This window comes from Paroedura picta, chromosome 1, assembly GCF_049243985.1.
Source record: "Paroedura picta isolate Pp20150507F chromosome 1, Ppicta_v3.0, whole genome shotgun sequence".
Taxonomy (NCBI): domain Eukaryota; kingdom Metazoa; phylum Chordata; class Lepidosauria; order Squamata; family Gekkonidae; genus Paroedura; species Paroedura picta.
In genome coordinates, this window is record NC_135369.1 from 52,589,594 (window position 1) to 52,612,584 (window position 22,991).

Sequence of the window (22,991 nt, forward strand, 5' to 3'; positions counted from 1 at the left end):
TGGTTCCATGCCCAGTCTCAGATAGGTGATGGGTGCCGTCCAGGTGGGTGCATGCAGGAGAATCAGATACTGCCTCTGTGATGAACCAGGATTTTAGGAGATAAAACATGATACGGTCAGGGCATAGTGTGTTTAGACATGTTAGAATACAACTTCCTTGCATAGTCCACCTGATAAACCTCCAGCTGAGATTTCCAGATCATGAGCTCATAAATTTTTTAAAAATGTATTCTTTGTAAGTTGCCTGGAATACTTTCTACTAAATAAAAAACTTAGTAGAAAGATGGGATACAAGTATTCTGCACAAATATGTGCCATAGCCTACCAAGAGTGCCCCACTCATACACATGCCTGCACTTTGCAATTATGAAGAGCAAGCACATGCACTCTGGAGATGTGTGAGATGGCTGAATGCAGAGTGATTCAGATGCTCACAAATATCTTTATTTTGTTTAAAAGCAATGCAGTTGTGGAGGAGATCATGCCCCAATATTCTTTGTTGTTTTTTCTGCAAAATACTAATATAGCCACTGTCTCCATAACTGATCAATTCAAACAATGTCTGGTTGTCTTTAGCACTAGCTTGCAAATCAATGTAAGGGGGTCAGTCATGCATGACAATAGTTTGTGATGGTGCTTACAAGTAGGGATGGGCATGGACCAAACCACAAAGCAAAATTGGTGATAAGTTTCACCCTGTTCATGGTTCATGAACAAAAGTTCTTGATAGGTTCACTATTATGAGCTTCCATTAGTTTAAGAGTGAATTGTGCCGTTTATGGATGGAGCAGAAAGTGTGTGTGTGTGGGGGGGTTGTTTTCTGTTCCCAGTGAAAGCCGCAAAATAGCTGAGTGGCAGAGAGGTGTTCCCCACCACTCAACTGTTTTGAGCAGATTTCTGCAGTCCCTTTAAACTTTAAAAGGACTGCAAAAGGCAGCCTGAAAAACAGTTGTGTGGTGGGGAAGCTGCACAGCTCTTTCTCGGCTGTTTTTTGGGCTTTCTACAGGCCCCATTTAAAGTACTGCATGAACCTGGTTGGTGAACAAGACTCCCAACTGGAACAAGACTCCCCATAGTTTGGTTCATGATTCAGCTATGAACCATGAACTGAATCACATTTTCCTGGTTCATACCTATCCCTATCTACAAGCACTCTGAAGTTCTTAAAATATTAAGAGTGTGACACCTACCCTGCAGGACCTCTGAGTTAGGATCACACAGCATATGTTTCCATCCTGGCTTCTGTCCTGGTCACAGGGAAAAGACTGTGCTGGTCGCCTTGATGGATGATATCTGGCGCCAGCTGGACCAAGGTGGTTCGACCTGTTGGCTGCATTTGATGTGGTTGACCATGGGTTATTGGGCTGCCGCCTTGCCAGGACCAGGATTAGGGGGACTGTGGTGCAATGGCTGGTCTCCTTTCTTCGGAACTGGACATAGAATCATAGAATCATAGAGTTGGAAGGGGCCATACTGTCAGGATTGTAGAATCTCTGTCATAAATTAGCCTGAGTTCCTCCATGTCAGTTATATTGCTTGATTGGGCCTGGCGCCTCCTTGCCCGGGCCTTGTAGTTTGCTAGCTATAAAATTGAATAGTGATGTTATGTTAACCTTATCTTGTTGTGGGCTCGCAGGGTTGTTGTCACCTCTTCAAGGCTGGGAGAGTGAAATCCTGTTTATGTTACACATATGTCTTTTCTCTCTCGCCCCCTCCCTTGGGAACTGTCAAGTTTTGGGCGGGAGAAATGTATTGATAAGCTGGGGCAAATCTGGCCTCTGGCAGATTTGACTTCTCAGTCTCTTGCGTATAGTGCTAATCAATAAAACTCTTTTTATTAAGAAGTTTGTTGTGAGTTTCCTGTACGTTTGACATTAAGTCAAATCTCACAACTCCTTTCACCTGCCAATATGCAGGGCGAAGGACATACTTTCACTGAGCAAGGAGAGGGCCTGGATTGGGACCTCTCCCAGGGCGACGGTGCCGGTGGAGGGCCGTACAGCTCGGGCATGCTCAGGGCCGTGTCAGGAGCAACTCCTGGGCCCGAGGATTTTTTGGAGCGGCACGTCACCGAACGCAGGCGATTGTCGAAGTATGACCGCCCCACTGGGGATGAACAGTGGCCGGAGCATCTTGGAATGCCTAGCTACGGGCTGGAGCCCGTCGGTGAGACACAGGACCTGCAGTACAAGCTGGACAGGGTGACCAACTGGTTGCAGGATCTATCGGGTCGGTTGGATCCGGAGGAGCAACGCCGAACCCAACGCCTCCTGAAGGAGGTGCTCGGTGGTGGTGCGCACGACACCAGTGGACGGAGGTCGGGTGGTCTGCTCGCCCTGCGGGAACGTGAGATGGCGGCCATGCAAGCAGCGGCGGAGGCCGAGGCGGCGGCCCGGGCAAGAGCGCAGAGGGAGATCGAGGCCGAAGCGGCGGCTCGGGCGAGAGCGCAGAGGGAGAACGAAGAAGAGGAGCGCGAGGACGCCGGTGGTGGCGGAGAGGGTGATGGAGCCGGAGCTGACGGCGCGGGAGGAGAGGATGGAGCAGCGGCGGCGGCGGCGAACGTTGCGGGAGCCGAAGCAGCGGCGGCGGCGGCAGCACGAGAGGCGGCGGCGGCGGCAGCCGCGCGAGCGGCGGAGGCAGCAAGGGTGGCAGCGGATGCAAGAGCGGCGGCAGGAATGGGACGAGGCATCGGCCGTGGGGCGAGAATCCCGGCCCCGGCCCCGGCGGATTGGGGCCAGGGACGCCTGCCTCCTCACCTCCGGGGAGTGGAGATGCGGAACACCTATAAATTCAAGGCTAAATTTTCGGGGGACCCCGCAGCTTTTCCTACGTTCCTGGTGCATCTCCAAGCCTACATGATGGACATGGGGTTCACTTTTCATGATGATGCCGAGCGTGTGCGGTTTGTGGGGGAAGCCCTGGAGGGTAAGGCTGCAAAGTGGTTCCTGGACTTGTACCGTTACAACCCACGAGCCATCCGCAACTACAACCACTTCCTGCGCTCTATGCGCCAGATGTACGTGGAACCGTTTGAAAGGGAGACTGCGGAGAAGAAACTCAGAGCTCACCGGCAAGGAAAATTGTCAGTGGTCGAGTACGCCAGAGAATTTAAGGAGCTGTCCTCCTCGGTGCCGGACTGGACCGAGCCCCAACGCGTGCTTGCGTTCGTGGGGGGTCTCTCACCAGACCTGGCCAACAAATGCCTCCTTTTAGACGACCCGCTTACAGTCAACGGGTGGGTCCAACTGGCTGGTGAGATGGAGAATCGTCTGGAAAGGGCCTCAATGGTCCAGGTGTTGGCAGGAAAGGCTGGGGCAAAAACCTCCACCCCAGCTAAAGTCAAGCCAAAAGCGAAGTTGGAGCCAACTGAGCGCACTCGCCGCATGGAGAAAGGGCTGTGCTTGGGATGTGGCCAAACTGGGCACTTCCTTGCACAATGCCCATCGAAAGCGGCGGCAGGGGCGAGAGCTGTCAGCAGCCCCCCGTTGAAAGCCCAACCCGCCATGAAACCCACTCCGAAGAAAAGTGCCAAGTCTCTACTGGTGCCGGTCGGTGCCGTACCGGCAGTGGACGACTCGGAGGAAGGCAGTGGTCAGGATGACGAGGATCAAGCTGAGGAGCAGTCGGGAAACGAAGACGGTCTGCTGTAAAGGCGCCCCGCCGGCAGGCCGCCAACAGGGGCAAACGCGCGGTGAGTGATTCCCCCTTACTGCTCCTACCCGCCAATCTCTCCAACCCCAGATCTGGGAAAACGGTGGGAGTCCGTTGCATCGTGGACTCAGGGTGTACCCAATCCCTGGTGAGCCCAGCACTTGCCGAGACTCTGGGGGTGGGGAAGGTGCCGTTGGGGGAGCCTTTGCCGATCACCCAACTAGATGGGAAATGCGCTCCCGGAGGGGAAGCCACAGTGAAGACGCGCCATCTAGTCCAACCCCCTGCTCAACGCAGGATCAGCCCAAAGCATCCTAAAGCATCCAAGAAAAATGTGTATCCAACCTTTGCTTGAAGACTGCCAGTGAGGGGGAGCTCACCACCTCCTTAGGCAGCCTATTCCATTGCTGAACTACTCTGACTGTGAAAAATGTTTTCCTGATATCTAGCCTATATCGTTGTACTTGTAGTTTAAACCCATTACTGCGTGTCCTCTCCTCTGCAGCCAACAGAAACAGCATCCTGCCCTCCTCCAAGTGACAACCTTTCAAATACTTAAAGAGGGCTATCATGTCCCCTCTCAACCTCCTTTTCTCCAGGCTGAACATTCCCAAGTCCTTCAGCCTATCTTCATAGGGCTTGGTCCCTTGCCCCCAGATCATCTTTGTCGCTCTCCTCTGTACCCTTTCAATTTTATCTACGTCCTTTTTGAGGTCAGACCTCTAGAACTGCACACAGCAGGTGTGGTCTGACCAGTGCCGTATACAATGGGACTATGACATCTTGTGATTTTGATGTGATGCCCCTGTTGATACAGCCCAAAATGGCATTTGCCTTTTTTACCGCTGCATCAGACTGCCTGCTCATGTTTAGTTTACAATCCGCAAGTACCCCAAGGTCTCGTTCACACACAGTGTTACCTAGAAGCGTATCCCCCATCCAGTAGGCATGCTTTTCATTTTTCTGACCCAGATGCAGAACTTTAAAGGTAAAGGTAAAGGTATCCCCTGTGCAAGCACTGAGTCATGTCTGACCCTTGGGGTGACGCCCTCTAGCATTTTCATGGCAGACTCAATACGGGGTGGTTTGCCAGTGCCTTCCGCAGTCATTACCGTTTACCGATCAGCAAGCTGGGTACTCATTTTACCGACCTCGGAAGGATGGAAGGCTGAGTCAACCTTGAGCCGGCTGCTGGGATTGAACTCCCAGCCTTATGGGCAAAGCTTTCAGACGGCTGCCTTACCACTCTGCGCCACAAGAGGCTCTAATAGAGCCTCTTGTGGTGCAGAACTTTACATAGAGGGTTGTTGTGGGGGATGAGTTGTCTGACCCCTTTGGGCTCCCGTGTGGAGTACCACAAGGGGTGATACTCTCCCCCACACTCTTTAACATCTTTATGTGCCCTCTAGCCCAGCTGGTCCAGGGCTATGGGCTGGGTTGTCACCAATATGCAGATGACACCCAGCTCTACCTCCTAATGGACAGCCGGCCAGACTCCCCCCTGGATACATTTGCCAGCTGTTTGGAAGCACTGGCTGGATGGCTCAGGCAGACCTGTCTGAAACTCAACCCCTCCAAGACAGAGGTCCTGTGGCTGGGTAGAAGGGGGCAGGATCAGAAAGCACGCCTCCCATGCCGGGACCTAGTGCGATTAACTCCTACTCTGGTTGCCAGGAATTTGGGTGTGATCTTTGATGCCTCCCTTTCCATGGAGGCTCAGGTCACGAAAGTAGTCCAAATAGCATTTTTCCATCTGAGCCAAGAGCAGCTACTAGTGTCCATGCAACGGTCACTTCCAGATTAGACTTCTGCAACTCTCTCTGTGAGTCTACACTTGGTTTTGATCCGGAAATTGCAGCTGGTACAAAATGCGCCTGCAAGGGTCCTCACTAGAACATTATGGAGGGCCCATATTCAGCTGGTGCTGTGACATCTGCACTGGTTACCAGTCTCTTTCTGGGTCAAGTTAAAGGTACTGGTATTAACCTTTTAAGGCTATATGCGGGCTGGGCTCCACTTATCTGCGGGACCGCTTAGCTGCTTATGCCCCCCGCAGGGCTCTTTGCTCTGCGGTATGAACTTACTGGTTGTCCTGGGACCTTGGGACATCCGCCTGGCCTCGACCAGAGCCAGGGCCTTTTCAGTCCTGACCCCAACTTGGTGGAATGAGCTCCCAGAAGAGCTGAGGACCTTGTCATAGTTGTCAGCTTTCCACAGGGCCTGCAAGATGGAGCTCTTCCGCCAGACATATGGTTGAGGTGAGGGCCAGGTCTCAGTGTTTTACCAGAGGATCCCCCAATGTGTGATTTGATCTGGTCTCTCACTCCCAGTGAGAGAGAACTTTGACCCATGGGCTGAACAGGAGGGAGTGGGACATAAGAACTCTTAATAGGAATAGATCACCATCTGATTAATGTAATGTAAAGGGTATTTTTAGGGATTTTATTGTTTTTTATCTACCGTTGTGAACTAATGCGAGACTTTTGGTCATAGAAATACGAAAATAAATAAATAAATATATTAACTTGATCTATTACCTTGTTTTTCAGATATGCATTTATATAGCACCCTCGCTGTGTGTGGTGTTTTCCAGGGTACAATAACAGAGGTTCTTGTCTCAGAGCAAATGTTGCAAAATGAGCAAATATCACAGGTCTCATATATGGGGACATGGGAGTGGAGAGAGAAAGGGGGGGCAGGCCATGTAGGTCTTTACAGTTAACAAGCATTTGTGAAGAATATGGAAGTGGCTACGAAGCTGGGGCACCAATGTCAAATGGTTAGAACAATGAAAAGGGCAATTGGGGGCAGCAGGGTGCTGCTAGCAGGTGGGTGGGGGACTTAGATTCAACAGAAAAACAAAGAGGAAGAGTTTGAAGTAATTATCAGAGCATGAAATGGGGCTTGGAAAAGAGTTCTGTGTTCCTGATAGAAAGCCATGTAATACAAGGAGGGTGACCAATGTGAGAGTAGGGCCTGCAGATCTCCTGGAATTACAGCCGACCTGCAAGAGATCAAGTCCCCTGGAGGAAATGGCAACTTCCATTTGGAAGGACTGTATGGCATCAAGTCCATGTTGAGCTGCCTTCCCTCCCCAGACTCTGCCATTCTTTGGTACCACACCCAGATATCAGGAATTTCCTAAACCAGAGTTGGCATCCCTAATTACAATCCAAAATCCTGTGTGGGAGAATTTCCGTTTTCTTGCATGAAGATAAACACTCTTATCAATGCACAGAAATTTCCCATTTTGCACTTAGGGCATTTCTTTATTCATGGAGAAAAATAAAAGTGCTTCATGGTACACATGTAACTTAGACTTGCACATCAGAGCTATTTGATTGTGACACTTTCTAAAAAGAGAACAAGGGGAAGCACTTAGAAGCTGGGTGGAACTGCAAACAGAAGAGTAGAAATGACACAGTGGACTAGCTTGCAATGCCGTTTCTGAGCTGGGCGCTAAAATGGGATGCCAGTTGTACTTTGCTTGAGACATTTGTTTAAGATGTTGAAGCTTGCATATTCTCTCTGCTCAAATGAACTAAACAGGATCTTTCACTAAACTCCTTTTTTGGAACGTGTCCAAATGGTGTTAATCTTCTCCTTGTGATACATTTGAACTCTTGTTTTTAATTTCAAAAATATCAAATGCATCTCACTTAGCACTCAAGTACACCTTTTGGGGCGGTGTTAAGGAGTATGACCAAGAAATTAGACATTCATCCTATATAGATGGCTCAGATTCCTACTGTGTCAGTTTTCTGGTGTTTGATAAGACACACAAAGCAATTGTGGGAGAAAGCATGTCACTGGTCTCCATGGCAACTCCGAAGATACTTTGGAACTCAGGGGGATAGAGTGAGCCACAGTAATGGGCCGCATTATAAGGGCAAAATGCATAAAAGGTTCAGACATATGCTTGTAATTAATTGCCACAAATAGCTTAAGACAAAGATGTCACAGCATATCGAACTGTTAGAACTCTGTAACATTTAAGTGCTAAAGGTATGCTTTAATAGATTTTTTTAAGGACTTGGTTTGTCAAGAGGAACAGACTCTTGAATAGATTTGTTTAATTGTGTTCCAGCCATAAGAGAGGATACTTTGATAAAAGCTATTATGAGTATCAGAGGTTTGTAGGTTTGCAAATGTCATGTCAGTGTTCATTCCTGGGCTGATCTGATAATTTTTACAGCGATTTTGAATCATGAATCATTGTCTGTATGATGCCTTGTAATGAACTAGTCAGAGGTATGTTTAATATATGCCTTTTGGAAAAATAATAATGATACAAACATTGTTGAAAATGGTCATGATATACTAGAAATCCTACTTTCCCCTCTCTTGAAAGTGGGCACATCTTGAATTTATTTGCAGGAAAAGAAATTGCAGAGTAATATGTGTACAGATGCATATAAAAAGGAATAGAAGAAGCAATGCTTCCAAGTCCAAAAAACACGAATGATCATTTAGAATAAGCATTTTAATAAATGAAGAATGGTCAAAGTTTTTTCAAAATAAGCCTGTTTGCAAGAAACCTATCTTTGTGTATTACAATGCAATTCACCACATTATTTCTTCTTGGTTGCTATAGAAACTAATTCTGGTGCAGCTGTGATCGCCTATCAAAATTCTAACATTATCCAAGCCTATGTTACAATACACATTTCTTACTTTGAGTAAGTAAACTGCAATATTGTATCTGGTTAAACCATGCTCTTCATCATTCAAGGATTGTCGAGTGGCCAAAACGTTAATACAAGGGTTGTTTTTGTTTTTTTTTGGGGGGGGGGGGCGCTGGGGTTGCATATGTTTCTGGTAACTATATTTTCTTATTTTTAAAGTTTACATAGCAAGCAAACAGCTTTTCAACTGCAATGTATGAGGCAGATGGAAACACATGATGGTTTCCAAGTATAATCTTTGTTTTCCTACATGGTGGTGCATCATTGAATCACAATTGTTTCTAATGAGGGTTAATTCTAAAATATTTGGTTCTGTAGTAGCTTCAATATATAAATCAATAGATGAGTCAGTCTTATTGGAACTCAAGTTAAAATAACCACTTTGGTACAGGGGGATTCTGTGAATTTATATGTTGACAAATTCTTACAGTGTTATAAACATTTGAAGCAAAACTACCCTTGGCTGAAATTTTTTAATATGGCTATGGTAATGCAAATTTCTTTTCTTTGGCAGAGTTTAGTAAGCAAATCTTACAGATGTAAATTGATAAGTATACTGAGTAGATTGGTTCTGAACAGAACCAGACAATCATTTTTGGGAAAGGGAGTTATTTGGGGGGTTGTTGTATGTTTACATTTAAATTTGTAAGCCATATTGAGCCTTGGAAAAGGCAGGATATAAATATTTTAATAAATATTTGTATTAGAATCTTATTAAAAGTAAACTGAACTGTTTAAGTCTCACGAGGACTCTGCATTCAGTTCTGAAAATGAAGCTGCATGATGCTATTTAAACTTTTCTATAGCATGAGCAATAAATATTTTATTCAATTTTTCTAGATTTCCTTTAGGTGACAAATAACAGTATTAAACTGACTGTTTATTTTGTATTGTTAAAAAAATTAGGATTCACATAGCTGTAGAAAGGGCTGTTGCAAGGCTAGAATAGATTCAAAAGTGATATATCTAGGAAGCTTTTTATAACAGGAAACTGGAAATTTTTGGAAGGACAGTACAGTTGGAATTAAAGATGAGGCATAAAATAGGTGTACAAAATGAGATAGAGGGAACGGTGCAAACAGTTTCATAAAGTGCAGGGTAAAGAACTTTTCAGCCAACTGGCTGAACTGGGCATCCAGGGATATGTTGATATTTAATCGTACATTGTCTAGAATTACAGTAGTTACTTGTAGTCTTGCTGAATACCAACAATACAATACGTTACATGGCAAAAAATTAAGGAAAGCCATTAAACTGGGATTTAAATCCAGAGAAGTAGTACAAAAAGTGGTTGGTGATGCCACTGACACATCATGAAATGTTGCTGTGCCTCTTGGACAATTGTCAAAGGGATGCAGACAGAAAGAAAAATGGACAATTTCAGTTCCTCCCTCACCCTGTCATGCACACGTGGAAGCCCCTTCAGCTTCTTGCATAGGGCTTATTGCTTCCCAGCCTATTTATACATGCGGATAGAATACATGTTAATGACTTCTGTGGAATGGCATACAAAAAAAATAAGTGATGGAACCTTAGTGAGGAGGAATCTTAGTGCTCCTCTTCCTTCTATCTGTGGCCGATCTATTGGATCAAATTCAGTCTAATCACACTTAGGGAAGATGCAGAACAGAAATTGGGAGTAATCCCTAGAGTCAAACAATTGTCAGTCAAACAATTTCTTCTGTTTCCTTTTTCGGGCAGTAGACCAGGGAATTAGAGGGGAGTGACCTATATATGTATCGTATCTAGCACTCTGTGTGTGTGTGTGTGCATGGCACCACACAGGAACATGGGAGGCAGGTGCCTATCTTCTATTCCCCATAAGGCCCTGGCTTGTGCCAGGGAAGGATTGTCTTCTATATACTATCCAAATTTAGTTAAACAAGTTCATGTTTAAGTGTGATGCTCATTTAATTAATGGCTTTTGTTACTGACTATGGAAAAGTTCTGTTTGCGCATTAGGCACGATTAAAGCTATTGAGGCAAGATCTATTGTTGATCGTTTGCACTTTAAAAATTTTTTAAATTCATTTAATTTATATACTCACCCACGCTGTGATGTCTCAGGATGGTATCTTGCTGTCGAAATGATCCTAACCTACATTTTGCTCAGAGGAAATGAAAGCAGGACTTGGATTGTAGCCCTCTAAGAAAATATAAGTGTTTTAATAGCATTCCTTTTAGATAAATCGTTTAGTGTGAATAGATCTACAATCAGATTTGGAATTAAGATACAGGTACTTTGTAGTTGTAGCTGTCAGTTTGGCTAGTAATTAGCTACTTATCTGCCACCTTCAGATGGCTTGGTTAACAAGCTGTGTAAAATGGTACTTTCAAACTAGGTATTTCAATTATATTCTTCATATCCACAAAAATGTGTTGTTTATCAAGTAGGCTAGATCCTCTGATCCAGTGATCCCCAACCCCCGGTCCGGGGACCGGTGCCAGTCCGTGGATCAGTTGGTACCAGGCCGCGGCTCCTCCTCGTCCTCCTCCCCGGTTGCTGCCTCGGGGGCAGCCCTGCCACTCTGCCGCCGGCTCACCTTTGGTGCTCTCCAGTGGCCACCATTGCTGGGCCTCCCCCTCGGCATGGCACTGCTCAGCTGCTGCTGCCAGCGCCCCCCAGTGGGCGGCAGGAAGTCAGGGGCACAGGGGTAAATCAAGTGGAGCAGGGGCTCAGGCAGCAGCGGCAACATCCCTTGGCAAAAGACTACCCCCACCCCCGGGCCTCAGTAAAATTGGCAAGCGTTGACTGGTCCCCGGTGATAAAAAGGTTGGGGAACACTGCTCTGATCCATCAGTGAAAGGTGCTGAGAGTTACCAGAATTTCTAGCTTTCCTTTTCCCACCAGCAGCTGTTTCTGACCCCATATTTAAACCTGTCAAACCAGGCATTGAACAAACCACAGTTTGTCTGCAAGCCATAACTGGAAACTATGTGGATGTAACAGCAAACTGATTTGCTAGGAATGATGCCTGTGGGAGAAGAACCTGGACATCAGGCTTGGCAAAGGCTTTCTGCTGGTTGTGTGGCCAAGGCAGGGGGCGAGAGGTGGCATAGAAGAGAGAAATGAGGACAGAGAGCTTAGAATAGAATCATAGATTTAGAAGGGACCTCAAGGATCATCTAGTACAACCCTCTGCACAATGCAGGAACTCACAACTACCTGCCTACCCACAGTGAGCCCAGTTTCATGCCCAAGTGATCCCCCCCCCCAAATCTCCAGAATCCAGCCTGGCCTGGAGGAAATTCACCTACCATCCCACAATGGTGATCAGCAATCCCCTGGGTATGCAAGGAAGGGCCACAAGAGACAAACACTGGCACATCTCTTCCTGCCCACCCACTCACAATCGGCCTAAGTTCAGAAAATGTCTGTGTCTCTTGTTGTGTTATTGGGATCATCCACTTTCTTCTTGCAGCACTTTAAGTTAATAAAATCAGCATTTCTGTCAGATGACTTATCTAGCTTCTGCTTAAAAATATCCAAAAGAGGAGAACGCACCACCACCTGAGAAAGCCTGTTCCATCGAGGAACCATTCTAACTCTCAGGAACTTCTTCTAGATGTTTAGCTGAAACATCTTTTGAATTAATTTCATCCCATTGGTTCTGGTCTGACCCTCTGGGGCAACACAAAACAACTCTGCTTCATCTTCTATATGACAGCCCTTTGAGTATTTGAAGGTGCAAGAGTTCATATGTCGCTTGTCGTCCAGTGGTCTTAGTGTGTCTGAGGACAGCTCAGGACAGCTCAGGGAGGGAGAAGCAGAATTTCAGCTGCCAGGCTTAACCTGGTCTTTTTATCCCCCAGATGTGTGACTTTTTTAGAGTGACAGAAAAGTGGTTGCCTAATCAGCTATTGTGTTGCACTGGAGGGCAATGGTCCTGTCTCTGGAAATTCCATCAAAGAGGAACCTTGATGGATCTGTCTGGTGGTTGAATGTTATTTTAGAGTTCTGTTAAGCATACTAGAATGTTCGCTGATATCTCACTTGTTTACTGATTTTCCTTTATTATCCTGTATTGTGGACAGAGACTGTGGTTACTTGTCACTCAGTATGATATCTATGGCATCCGGCCCTCTCAATGCCTGGCAAATAGATGGGGAAGAAATGGAGATAGTGACAGATTTTATTTTCCTGGGCTCCAAGATCACTACAGATGGGGACTGCAGCAAAGAAATTAAAAGACGCTTGCTCCTGGGGAGGAAAGCTATGGCAAATCTAGACAGCATCCTAAAAAGCAGAGACATCACCCTGCCAACAAAAGTGCGTTTAGTCAAGGCTATGGTATTCCCAGTTGCAATGTATGGCTGCGAAAGTTTGACCATAAGGAAGGCTGAGCGTCAAAGAATTGAGGCTTTTGAACTCTGGTGCTGGAGAAGACTCTTGCGAGTCCCTTGGACTGCAAGGCGAACAAACCGGTCAGTCCTAGAGGAGATTAGCCTGGACTGCTCCTTAGAAGGCCAGAAATACTTTGGCCACCTCATGAGAAGGAAGGACTCCCTGGAGAAGAGCCTAATGCTGGGAGCGATCGAGGGCAAAAGAAGAAGGGGACGACAGAGAATGAGGTGGCTGGATGGAGTAACTGAAGCAGTAGGTGCAAACTTAAATGGACTCCGGGGAATGGTAGAGGACAGGAAGGCCTGGAGGATCATTGTCCATGGGGTCGCGATGGGTCGGAAACGACTTCTCACCTAACAACAACATGATATGTATTTCCGTATTTTAGTTTGTTTGGTTGTTATGCCTTCAGCTTCAGTAAACCTTTTACCAATATTATATCTCACCAGCACCAGTTGTCCTGTCTTTCCCAAATTTTAGGAGAATCATGAAGAGTCACAAGTCAAGCCCCTGTGCTGTCTCTCACGGGAGCCATGAGTGAGCATTTTATTTAGTTTAATTTAATTTAATTGGTTTTGGTTTGATCAAAGGCAAAGTTTCCCCTGCTGATGTGTCATGGCCCTTGGCTTCTGGGGTTTCAGGGCTATATATTGTGAGCCGCCACGAGCCAGCTCGTCTGGGATAAAAGTCAAGGTAAAGGTAAAGGTAAAGGTATCCCCTGCGCAAGCACTGAGTCATGTCTGACCCTTGGGGTGACGCCCTCTAGCGTTTTCATGGCAGACTCAATACGGGGTGGTTTGCCAGTGCCTTCCCCAGTCATTACCGTTTACCCCCCAGCAAGCTGGGTACTCATTTTACCGACCTCGGAAGGATGGTAGGCTGAGTCAACCTTGAGCCGGCTGCTGGGATCGAACTCCCAGCCTCAGCTTTCAGACTGCATGACTGCTGCCTTACCACTCTGCGCCATAAGAGGCTCTTCTAAAAGTCAAACAAACAAACAAATAAATAAATAACAGCTCTGGTAAAATGCTGAGGAAGAAGAAACTGATTAACGCTATACCTTTCCCCTTAAAGTTAATAACTAATGCGAACCCATTCAGGGAGAGAGCGGGGTTCAGATTTGCACCATTCCCACACTCATTGCTCCAGTGAAGGGAAGCATGCAGGCATGTGCACATTTCTTCCCAAAGAGCAAGTGAGAGCCCAGGTTGGGGGAATTGAAATGCAAGCGGTATGAGGGAAGGGATAAACATCATGCCCTATGTCATGGTCTTACACTCTATCTTTCTACCTACATAGTTGCTATTTAAACATTTAAAAATGGATTAACATTATCAAGTGATAATGGTGTGTGTGTCAACCATAAATGGATGCTTATTTAAGTGTCTGAAATGCCCCTCTCCCTTCTGCTCTCCTCCCTTTATCTTCCACTTCTAGCATAGACCTGATAAAAACATGTTAAGGCACTTTTTGGGGGGTATGTTCAGATGTCTGAGTTTCTTAATGGAAACAAGTTTGTTGACTTGTTTGGGTAAGATTTTTTGTTTGGGTAAGATTCATAAGTGCTCTTCCATTGGGTTTCCTTTTGCAGTCTTACTGGAACACTGGCATGTCATGGAAGCATTTTGCCTAGCACACCACCGCTGCTTTGCATTCTACTGCTTGGAATGTATGTATCCCTCATTAGTCTATCTCTAGATAACAGGAAGTGCAGCCAGACCTATGAGCAGAAGCTATCTCTGTCCTGAAAATTGGCCAGAACTGATTGCTCTCAATCTCTCGTCATGACTCATGATTCCACCTGTGAGCTAATCAAAACGAAAGCTAGCAGTTCCACTCAGAAGCCTCTAGCATAACCAAACAGGGTTCAGGCTGTGTGAGAAGCAAGTCACCCAAAGAAAAGGAGCAAGGCTTTCCAGATAGTAATAGGTACTGGTGAGGTACCCCTCTTCTTGAGAGTATATTATAAATGAGATAATGGCAGACTGTTTATTTATTTAGAAAATTGACATGATGCGTTTCCAGAGACTTGCTTGAGGCCGTTTATTGCTAAGGTAACACAGAACTGTTAAAACACCACCATGAAAAACAAAGCCATTAAAAGACAGCCATTAAACCAGATCAATGTCATTAAAAGAGCCAAGGCATGACTACAGTTTTCTTTTAACAGGGCCAATAGCAACTCCAGGATACCATTTCAGATTGGGTGGATCTGGGGTGGGGAGAGAGAATCCTGGATGCCATTTTGGAACCCCAATTGCTGCTGATTAACAAAAATAAATAAATAATAAGACTGAGGAGATTATTTTTAAAAAACAACAATGAAAAAAGTGGGGTCAGTACTCAGGGATGGTAGGGAAATGAGCATCCATGGTGCATGTATAGGTAACAGGGTCGTAGAATTGGCATAACCTACCTCAGAATTCTTCACAAGCAAATAAATTCATGGCAGCCTATGCAAAGTGCAGGTTTGGATTTGTGTTTGATGGGATAATGAGATCAAATTGTTCCAGTGTGGTTTAGACAACAAAAGCTCTTCATTGGAGGAAGAAAAATATAGGCTACAGTGCTGAACAATTTCTCTGTCTGTGCTCCTTAATACCCTGATGCCTCCAAACAACCACCTGGAAACAGGCTAGCAGTGACTGAGTTAGAAAAGAGACACCTGCCTAATTTATGAACACTTCACACATGAAGTAAGCGCCGAATCAAGAAAGCGTATGCTACAACAAATTTTGCAAGATTTCAAGGTGCCCTATTCAACTCCAGAGTCCCTAGGAGGTTAAGAGCAAAAACTGCATAGAACTTCTAGTCACTGACCCTTTTCTTGCTTCACCCCCCTACTTGACATTGCAAAATATATATGCAATGACAGACTTACTTGTCTATCATATATGTGTCTATTATATATAATCCATGCTTGAGAATATGAAATAAGATTCGTGGGAGGAGTGATTTCAGCAATTATGCCATCAAACGGAGGCATAAACCCTGGGCAGCCAACAATGCATTTAAGAACAAGAATAATCACATTAACTTTATTGTATGAGTTTCAAAATCTCTTAGGATTTCTCAGTACAGTAATGTGCTACATGCGCTAGTTTAATTGAAAGTCTAATTCTTCATCAACATATCACTGGGTGGGGTATATTTTAATTACTGTACTATCATTTCCCACACAGAATCCTCATACTTCTTAAATAGGGTGTTTCTTGAACAATCTTTTGGACCCAAGTCAAAGGTGAAGAACATGCTGCTGTCGCCTGCTTCACTATGTGCCTGTATAGCTTGCCAGCTGAGTAGGTTGTTTGGGCACGTTGACTGAAGAATTGTTTCACCAGCAGTTGATCCCATGGTACTGTTGTCTGCACTCATAGTTGACTACTATCTTAGTTACTTATTAAAAGGATTCTGAAGAGATGCCATGGTTAACAGAGCACCTGCCTTGCATGCACAAGGTCTCAGGTCCCAGGCTTTTGAAGTTCAGGATTGCACCCTGGACCATTTCCACCTTCCACATTTGGGAGCCTTTCCCCCCTATTCACCCCTGATTTGAGCCCCAGATCTTTTTCCACACTGAAGCCTAGGGACAGGAAGTGGAAACTTCCCGGCAGCCTTTTTCTTTTAACTTGTCCATGCTGACAAAAACAGCCAATCATTTGCCACTGCCATATTGCTGCCTCTGAATACCCCCTTCCATGCCTGATATCATGTTGCCTTTTTTGAAACTCAACCCCAATTGTAATGAAATTCCACTATTACAAACTCATTCCCCTCCACCACCATGTGGATAGGCATGTAGTGCATGTGTACAACAGCTCAGTGCTGCATGCACATGCACACACAAATTCCCACTTTTGGCTGAATTCATTTCTTTCTCCAGCAATACTGGAGAGAGAGAACGCACTATCACTTAACACCAGCCACTATCAAGGGGGGAAAGCCAGCACAGCCTGCCTCTGCTTTTTCCCCATGCAGCACTGGGCATGCAGCACTGGGCAATTATACACATGCACTGCATGCCTATCCACTTGGCTTTGGATAGGTGGGGACCTTGTTTGTCATAGTGGAATTTCATTATAATGCATTTGAGGCTGAATTTTTTAAAAAGGCAACATGATGTCAATCATAGAAGAGGGTGTGTGGAGCCAGCAAAATGGCAGTGGCAGATGCCACTGTTTTCGTCAGGATGGACAAGTGAAAAAAAAGGTCAGAGGAGGTTGAGGTGCTTGCCAAAGGAAATAACGCTACAATGAGGTGGGACAAACGCAGACCGGAAAACCCAGAATTTCCACATTTCCACATTTCCTGTCCCAATTCATACCCCATTAGCTCCCAGTTCAATAAGTGAGAACCAGATTTCTGAGGGGACAAATCAGGTTTGCACCTGGAAAGGGGAATTTCTGTGTGGAAATGGACAAAAAACTTGACCCTATGCAAATGCAAATCCAAGCCAAAACGCTAGTGCAGAAACAGTCACTAGTCTGCCGTGGAAGTCCACTACTCACACAGCCTTACCCACCTCTCAGTACTGTTATGATAAAATACAGGCAAGGATAATGATATAAACTGCTTTGTTTCCATTGGGAAGAAGTGTGGGGTATAAATGAAATAGATAAATAATAACAATATATAAACCTGAAGACTGGGGCAGATAATTGGTAGCTTTGTCAGTAGGAAAGAAGGAGAAAGTTTATTATTTATTAGATCTGTATGCTGCCACTTGTGGCTCGGGGCAGATCACAACAATAACAGTTTGTACAATAAAACAATAAAACCCTGTCAGTCCCAACAACTTCCCTCCCATCTCACCTCGCTGTACACTGGCTCAAGGGTGATGGTCTGGCACATCAGAGATGGGGAACATCTACCGGTCCCACCAGTCCTCAACCAAAGGCCTGGTGGAAGAGCTTAGACAGGCCCCGTGGAACTTTACAAGCTCCTGCAGGGCCCTCAGCTTTTCTGGGAGCTCATTCCACCAGGCTGGGGCTAGGGTCGAAAAGGCCCTTGCCCTGGTTGAGGCCAGCTGGACTTCGTGTGGCCCAGGAACCTCCAGCCAGTTTGCCATTGCAGAGCGAATGGCCATGCATGGGGCATAGGGAATCAGTCCCTATGATACACTGTGCCTAGGCCATGCATGGCTTTGAACTTGATCAACTGCAGATGCCTCAGTGCAGGCTGGATGTAGTCCTCCATGGTGGGGAGCAGCGGTCCACAACGCTTTTGAGGTTGCAGCCCGTTGCCAAGGGGTGGGGGGAGAGGCCGCTCATGCGCGACAGCCCTGTGCAAATGCGCATGCATGGACCTGCCACGCATGCATGTTTGCACTTCCAGCAGGGTGCAGGCATACAGGCACTGCGGTTCTGCGCACACGTGCATGTGCAAAAACTGCCACACGTGCGCATTTGTGCCCCCGCCAGGCGCAAACGCGGATTGTGCGGCAGGTCCGCGCATACGCATTTACACCAGCGGTGTGTCGGCGGCCACGCTTCCCTCTCCCCTCCCTCCCACAGCAAGAAGCTTGCCGGGCTGTGAGCTAATCGGCTGCTTCGGTGGCCTATTTGCTTGCGGCCTTGCAAGGTTCTCGCTGCGGGGTGTGTGAGGAGAGCGAGCCGCAGCCCGTTGCAGAGACTCTCGCGGCCCGACACTTGGCCGCAGACCGGGGGTTGATGATCCCCGCTAGTGAGGACCCTAGCTGGAGTTTCCAGGTTTAGGACTAGGGCAGGCCTGCAAAGAGTGAGTTACAGAAATCCAATCTATTGCATGGATCACTGTGACCAAGCAGTCCAGAGATAGGTAGGGCGCTAGCAGGTTCACCTGGTGCAGGTGGAAAAATGCCATACAAGCTCTCTCCGTGACCTGGGCCTCCACAGATAAGGAGGAATCCAGAGTCACACCCAAATACGCGGTCTGAGAGACCGCCTCCCTGCCTATACCCCCAGAAGAGCTCTACGCTCCATCACCTCCAACTGGCTACGGATCCCTGGCCCTAAAGAGGCACGTCGGGCCTCAACAAGGGCCAGAGCCTTCTCGGTCCTGGCCTCCACCTGGTGGAATGAGCTCCCCGATCAGGGCCCTGCTGGAACTTCCACAATTCCGCAGGGTCTGCAAAAAGGAGCTCTTCCACCAGGCATTTGGTGGGGCCGACTGACCCATAACATCTACAGGACCCCCCCAGACTGAGAGATCAAACTTGCTGAGGGAGTGTGAAAATTATTGTTGTAGTGCTGTTCTAATTGTTCCAGTTGGTGTGTTGTTGTTTCTGTTCTATTGATTTTGATAGTGTTATATGTAAATATTCCAAAATGTTTTATGTAAACCGCCCAGAGCCGTAGGGAAGGGCGGTATAAAAATCTAAACAAACAAACAAATAAATAAATTCCTTGATGTGGACACGATGTTAAGCTGAACCCCAGCCAAAGTAGGTAGACACGCTTCCTGCCTTGCCATCTGTCCTGTCCTGTTCTGGATAAGGGGCTGCCAGGAGGAGAGAAACAATGCAACCGAGGTACACTTTTTGTTTTGGACAATGCAACTAATGTTTAAATGTATTGGTCATCTGATTACTTGAATTTCAGTGAGAAAGCTAGGATTTAAATAAATAAGGAGAAGAGGCTGCCTTTTAGATTGAGATCATTCAAATGGCAACAGCATGATCAGGCTCAAAATTCTCTCCCCCTCCCAATTAACTAATCAGTATTGTAGATTTATTTTTCCTATGTTTCTTGTTCAGTCTATATTGTTTTCATTTTGATAGACAGGTGATACAAGCAGAGATTTCTGTGTAGCTGGATGCTGAGACAACCTGCTTCCATTGTAAAATAACCCGGTTTGCGTACAGCCATGTAATCTTTCTGTTTTAAAAGAAAAAGCCCCAGGTCTGCATTAAATATTTATTATTTATATTCTATACTGTCCTTGTGGTATAGGGTTATTTGGTGAAATGAACTTTTCTCAGCACACACAGAAAATATTAAAACACAAAAATTCCATTTGCCCTCGCCAGAATAGCATAGCAGAAACCTCTGCGGGTATTTAATCATTCAGAATAAAGGAGTTTCTTTAATTTTTAAACATGTATTTCATTTTATGTTTTATTTAAATTGTTTTAACATTTGCCTAGAAACCCCTGAAGGATTAAAACTTTTGAAACTTAGGTTAGATTAAAAAATAAACACGAAGAATGCTGCATGAATAGGAAGAGTGGCGGGACAATGTTACAACTGAGAATAGAAATAGTCCTGATCATTGCCAACCATTACTTGCAAAAATTATCAAGCGGCATAACGTCTGTAAGGATGTTAGAATCAGATTCAATCATCGTTAACAATATGCATTTCTTCAGTGGTTTGAATCTTTCACAAAGTGCAAAAGGTCCTCAAAACTAACTGCAAAATTGTGATATGCTAGCTGTACTCCCTAACTGGGATTTGGAGCCACACAGAGTAGATGCAGAAGCAGTCGATGTGGTTGGGCAAAACTGGATATGGAACCAGAACAGTGGAGATGATGAAGGCCTGTGGGGAAACTGCAAGGTATTCAAAGTAACTTTAGTGGCAGTGCTATATCTTGGGGTGGAACAAACAGAGAGCACTAGGGACCAAACTAAAGTAGGAGCAATGGAAAAAGGGAAGGTGGCACAAGAGGAAAACAGAGATTGCTGCTTAAACAATAATGGTGATAGTTAATATTAAGGATGACACTTGTTTTTTCCAACATTGCCTATATTGAAATGTATAAAAATTGGTTAGTTTGCATTAATATTTCCTCTGCCTCTTTTATAAAAATATACCTTGCTTTGGTGTATTACACATATTTGGTGTATTAGAAAAACCCAAGTGCACTCAAACATTTTTTCTTTTAAACTCAAGGGATGACCATATTAATTTGTAGTGTCTTTAGACTATTGTCTCTTCACTGGTGCTTTACAATGGCAATGTAATACACTGATATTATGGGATGCTGGACACCATTTATGCTTGTGTGTGTGTGTGTGTGTGTGTGTGTGTGTATGTGTTGACCAACTGAGAATAACATTTCATGCATCTGCTCAGATGACCTCTAGGTCATAGAAACTTAGACCACCATAAAGATGTAAGTTTTTATGGTGCCCTAAGATCTTTGCTGATGAGAACCCTAATTTGTTTCTGCTCTGCTCTTTGTATGACTGTGTTTCTTGTTTTAAGGCATATGCACAAGATATTATTGGATTCATTTCTGTACATGATTCTACCTGATTGTTTCTAGTCAGAGATTCTTTTGTTTGTATTTTTATTTGTAAAATACTATATGAGGGCTAATACTTGATTAAATAAATGGTGAGCTGACTATGAGGTTTCATTCAATAACTGATTGTTGCCTAAATATACATATGAATAAAATACTGGCTTTGGAGCAAAAGCAAATTTTATTTTTTCGATTATGCATTTATGCATGAAAGCTGGTGTTATCTTTGAAGAGGCATTCCCTCCTGGGGGAGAGAAAGGGGAATGCCTCTTCTATGATCATATGTGCAGGTTTAAGTGCTGATTTTTTAAAGTGTTGCCTGATTATTGGGAGAGAGAAATTTTATAGTCAATAAAAAGTTTTTTAAATGATTAGTCATTTGCGACTCCACTTATAAGTTGTTCTCTGTCACTCTTTCCTGCACACATGCACACACATGCGCACGCACATACACACACACACGGATTTATAAATAGACAGGCATATCTACACATACACTTTTACATATAAGTAAACAATGCTGTTATCGATTAAATATTTTAATTGCCATATATTAAAATAAAGGTTCATTTAAGAGACCTTTTTGAAAATATAACTGGTGGGGAAATGAGTTCTTGATTGTTTATGCAAGAACAGGTCTGGATTGAGACAGATAGTAGGTTTGCATTTGGAATCAGCTGCCTCAGTCAAGCAGAATCTAGATGAGTGTGCAAACCAAGGCAGCAAATCAAGGAAGTCAGACAAACGATCATATCTCAAGTACAATTGGAGTCCTATTGAGGAGACCTAGGAAACAAGCCTAAAAGTAGAGCTACTAGTTGACAGGAGACTGGTAAGCTTTAGGTTTGGATGTGGTTGGATGGCTTTGGAGGATCAACATAAATGGAAGACAGCAAAAAGAAAGCATCTGGACCCTGCAGAAATACAGCAATAAAGAGACAAGGAGATAGTATGCTCAAGACCCTACTTTACATTCCAAACACTATGGATCAGGTTGTACAGGTCTGGATTTCATCTGATTGTGTAGAATTTTGCATTATGGATTAATCAAATAATCTTTTTTATGATCCAGCTGGACAATTTACAGAGATCAAGTCCCTGATGACTGTCATTTATTCACAGCTAACTGCATCCAAAGAATGAGACAAACGCCTCCTCTTGATGAACTTCAGCCTCCACCATACCAAGATGACAGTGGCTCGCCACACCTTTCGTGCACACCCTCTGAGGTTGGGGATAGCAAATGTGAATTTTCTCAGTGCAGCAACAGTCCAAGATGTTCATATAAGTGCCCAAGTGAAGGAAGTACTGGCCATGAAATAGAAAGCTTTCATAACAAAGGATATGAAGAGGATGTGCCCAGTGATAGTACCGCTGTCCTTAGCCCAGAGGTAATAAAACAGTGTTTCAGTTGTACTGAAAATGTGCTAGATATAATGAAATAGCATTGATCTGATGCTTTGAGTCTATGAGCACTTTTGGAATTTTGAGGATGGATGGTGAGTACCACCACAAAATGGCTGCCGTGGAGGGTAAGTAGAACATGATTGTCACGGGGTGCTGGGACCATCACAAATTTGGAGGTTGCAAGGCAAGTGTGCTCCTATGATGGCAGTAGCAGTTGTTTAATGGCTGCTTCCTGCTGACACAAAAGTGATACCTTCTGAATGTTTCTGAAGCACCCTGTGGTCTAATCCCCCCCCCCCCCAGAAAAAAATCTGTTCTCTCTCCTACCACTGCTCAAAAGAGCAGCAGCAGCAAAACTGAGGAGAGAGATGGTGTTGCATAATGCAGTGATGCCACTTCTGGGTCTTCATCCCAAAGTGATATCACCAGGTCAAGCAACGAGCCCTCTCACCTTGCCCTGCTCCTAGGGCCTCCAGCCCTTTTGATTTAATGGAAGATAAGCTTTGTCAAAGAAGCAGATGGGCATCTGGAAGCCAATTAACAGGCACCATTGTGCTTAAGGGCAGCCTTTTGGGGAATCACTGTATTAGAGCCTAGTTTGGCCGTAGAATTGGGCCTCACCAATTGCTCCTGCAATTTTCAATTGAAACACAGGCAAAAGGACTTTTGAAACCTCT

General features: G+C 45.1%; 1 protein-coding gene across 16 annotated transcripts in view; it reads left to right on the top strand.

The window, feature by feature from the left end:
• SYT14 (synaptotagmin 14) overlaps window positions 1-22,991 on the top strand; it is a 151,267-nt gene that overhangs the window by 84,097 nt on the left and 44,179 nt on the right. For all 16 annotated transcript variants that reach the window (XM_077338173.1, XM_077338164.1, XM_077338200.1 and 13 more), the window contains one exon: window positions 22,030-22,298. In XM_077338173.1, the coding sequence (XP_077194288.1) occupies window positions 22,030-22,298 (269 nt within the window). The remainder of the gene's footprint in view (window positions 1-22,029; window positions 22,299-22,991) is intronic.